This window comes from Solanum verrucosum, unplaced genomic scaffold (assembly GCF_900185275.1).
Source record: "Solanum verrucosum unplaced genomic scaffold, falcon-dt-bn FXZP01000196.1, whole genome shotgun sequence".
Classification (NCBI taxonomy): domain Eukaryota; kingdom Viridiplantae; phylum Streptophyta; class Magnoliopsida; order Solanales; family Solanaceae; genus Solanum; species Solanum verrucosum.
Window position 1 is genome coordinate 4,389,796 of NW_026020420.1, and position 3,842 is coordinate 4,393,637.

The 3,842-nt window shown below is 33.5% G+C and overlaps 1 protein-coding gene across 1 annotated transcript; it reads right to left on the bottom strand.

Moving 5' to 3' along the window:
- Positions 1-1,355: 1,355 nt before the first annotated feature.
- On the bottom strand, positions 1,356-3,227 carry LOC125806977 (uncharacterized). Its single transcript, XM_049486726.1, has one exon. It carries the CDS (start codon positions 3,225-3,227, stop codon positions 1,356-1,358), a length of 1,872 nt encoding a protein of 623 aa, XP_049342683.1.
- Between the last annotated feature and the right edge of the window lie 615 nt (positions 3,228-3,842).

Consider the following 3,842-nt stretch of genomic DNA (forward strand, 5'->3'; position numbering starts at 1 on the left):
CATAATTTGAAAAGAGACCTTCAAGCAAACTATGAAAACTACCTATTACGAGCGGAGCAACGTTTATCGAAAATAATATTTTTTTTGGTTCTATGTATATATATAAAGTTAAAAACAATCTTTGTGTCTTCTTCAGATTGATATTTTTTAGCACGTCGTATAAATAAGTGGTCCATTGAGGGAAACATCTTCTGTATTTATCCATACGGCAGTGTCTTCCTTGGAATAAAACAATACGATTCTTCTCGTATGTTGATCGTGGATAAGACACTCAAAAAGAAAAATGACAAGAAGGTAATTAATTACAATGTTTGACTGTACGCCTAGTTATACACCTATAAATGTAAAATTAATTAACTTTACACTTTCAATTTACTTTTAATAATTAAGAATCTATTTTTTTATTAGACTTTCTTTGATTATTACTTTCCTCTTATTAGCCAAAAAAAATAATTAAATATCATTCTTATCCAAAAAAAAAAACAGACGTATTAGAATCGTCTAGTAAAAGAAAATGTAAATGCACTTATATTGCTCAACTAATGCGTCTGGCAGCAAATATAATGGAACTCATCAATGAAGATTAGTGCCAATTTAAGCAAACTCCACTTTGATTAATTTAAACTAAATAGGGGGAAATGGTGGCCCTAGATTTGATACTTGATAAAACCAAATTTACAAAGTGTTGGTCTTTTGAGCATTTTAATATTTATTTATTATTAATTTGTCTCACATAATTTTGTCATTGGCTTAATAGCCATTCTGCCACAATTAACATGGAATAGAGGACGTGGGAGTTATGGCGTTTCATTGCTACAACGGTATGCATTTGTGCCTAATTAGTTTTAGTGGTCAATTAATGACCATAGGTATTATGCACTTTGCTGCTTTCTGATGAACGTTGCAGGGAACGTTCAACGTTATCATAGTCAAAGTATAACAATTGGTGCATTTGTTATCCTCACCTTTATTTCATTCTTTTATTCCTCCATCATACATTGTAACCTATGTAACTCCTAAGGTCATTATCTTCACTATTTACCACTCCATTATCTTCCTATTTATTTCTAGGAAGACTTCTTCTAGTATAAATAGTGGTGGTCTTCATTTGGTTTGTGACATAGAACACACAAGAAAAATATAGAGTGCATAAAGTTTATCAAAAAGAGAGTTCTTATTAGTTGAAGGGAGGTGTTCTTTTTTGTGGAGCTTTGGACTCAACTCTTGTCCAGAGTTGTTGAGCTATACTTTGTGACAGTGGCGGACCCAGGATTTTCACGAAGTGGGTTCAAGATATAAAAAACAAATAAGCAAAAATGCAAACAAAACAAATTTTGATTAATTAAAATATATCATTACAATTCTATTCTACGAGTTTTCATTTCTTGAAACCTATTCATAATACTCTCATCAGAAATAGTATTAAATATTCTTTTCTCTACATAAGGCACCATACAACTACTCAGAAAATCATCATCCATTCGATTTTGCAATTCACTCTTGATCAACTTCATTGCCGAGAAAGCTCTTTCAACTATAGCAGTAGCAACCGGCAAGAGCAACGCAAATTTTATAAGGCGAAACACAAGAGGATAATTTAAATGCTTCTTTACCTTAACTAGCATTTCAGAAAGATCGCCAAGCCCTTTTAAGTTGGAGAACCTTTTATCAACATCACGGACATCAACTATATAAGTCTCTAGCTGATTCCTAAGAGTAACCATTACATTTTCACCAAAATCATCAGGATATAATTCAGCCATTCTCAATATGTTCTTGATGTCAAAACTAGAAAATGAGTCAACTAGATTTAAGCAAGCAACTCCAATAAGCAAATCTGTTCTAACCTCATTAAAACGATCATTGAGTTCTTGAAGCTGCCAATCAATAATCTTAAAAAATACTTCCACAAGATAGTGATGTGAAATAGTATACTCAGCAACTTTACGTCGAGATCTTCCAAAATTAACATAGAACTCATCAAAATTAGGTATCAAAATATCATACTTGACACAAAATGCAGACACATTCTCGATAAGTGAATCCCATCTTTCATTCCTTAAATCTTGCAATCGTTTCTTCACCACTTTAACAAGTAGAATGGCATTTGCAATATCTTGTTCTTTCTTTTGTAAAGACTCATTAAGCTCATTTGTGATCGCTAAAATATCTCTCATTAAATGCAATATGAAAGCAATCTCAAATGTTTGACAAACTTTAAGATATTCGGTTGCCTTAGCTTTTTCTTCAACAGATTCAGAATCAACAACAATAGTATCAAGAACATCAGTAATAGAGCCAAACATACTAATGAAGTTCTTAAAAGATTTGTAATGTGAACCCCACTGAGTATTGGCAGCTTTAGCAAGACCAAGTTCTTGATTCAATCCCTTACCACTTTCAACCTCACCCATATCAAGTGCCACTTGAACTTTTTTTTCTTGAGATTCTCGAAGTTCATCCATACGTTTAAAAGAACCTCCCACTACATTTAAGACATTAGAAACCAACAATACAAGTTCTCCAACTTGAAGGCATTTTTTAGATACCCCAACAAGAGTTAACTGAAGTTGGTGAGCAAAACAATGAATTGCATGAGCTGATTTACTTTGTTGTTGAATCAAAACTTTAAGGCCACTTAAACGCCCTTGCATGTTGCTATCTCCATCATAGCATTGCCCCCGTATAAAAGATAAACTCAAAGAATGTTGTGCAAGATAGTTAACAATAGCTTCTTTCAAACATAAAGCACTAGTATCATGAACATGAATAATTCCTACGAACCTTTCCACCACAGATCCCTTTCTATCAACATAACGCAAAACAATTGCCATTTGCTCCTTACGTGATATATCACAAGATTCATCAACTAACCATGAAAAATAGTAATCGTTTAGATACTCCATAATAGCTTTAATTGTTTCAAGCTTACATGCAGTGACTATATCTTTTTGAATTTTATGAGAAGTCATCTGGTCATTTTTTGGAGCCTTTTTCAACACAAGTTCATCAATTTTATCACACCGCTTCGCATACCATGAAAGAATTTCAAGAAAGTTACCTTTGTTTAGCGATGATTCATCTTCACGATGTCCACGAAATGCCAATCCTTGATTCAAGAGAAGTCTCGCCACTTCAATTGAAGCCTTTAGGCGAACTTTGTGCTCAAGCTTGGTTTGATTTGATAGCTTAATAAATGCGGCTTGAATTGATTGTTCTTGTCGCATTAGATCTTCACACTTCTTCTTTGCCTGATTGTGAACACTGTTTGACTTACCAATATGTGTATCTAATCTTTTCTTTTTGTGCCAACTCCTGAACCCTATACTTGAAAATGTTTCACCTCCACCTTGATGAATGCTTTCATCTTGAAATAAATAACAACACAAACAATAAGCTGCATTTGCAGTCACACTATACTCCAACCAATCATGATATTTTTTAAACCATTTGCGATTAAAACGGCGTTTTAATCCAAAAAGATCACTTTGAGGAAACTCGCGAATTCGAGGTTAATGAGGACCTCTTTGGATATATGCTCGTCTAATCTCATCACGTTCATCCGGATGATAGTCTCAAATGGGTATTCTTTTCTTTGGATCTTCCGGTAAAGAATCCAAATCTACCCCTTGTTTCAATCTTTTAGCGGAATGATGAGTTTCTTCTAATTGGTTCAAGTTTTCTTCCACCCGAGGAGCATTTTGAGCGGATGAACTTGATTGTGGCAACTTGGAGGATATAGGAGAGAAAAATCTCTTCATTTGATATTCAACTTGTATTACCAAATTAAAATTCTAATTAGAAAGTAACTAAACAAAGCGTTGTTAAATAAATGGAATTTC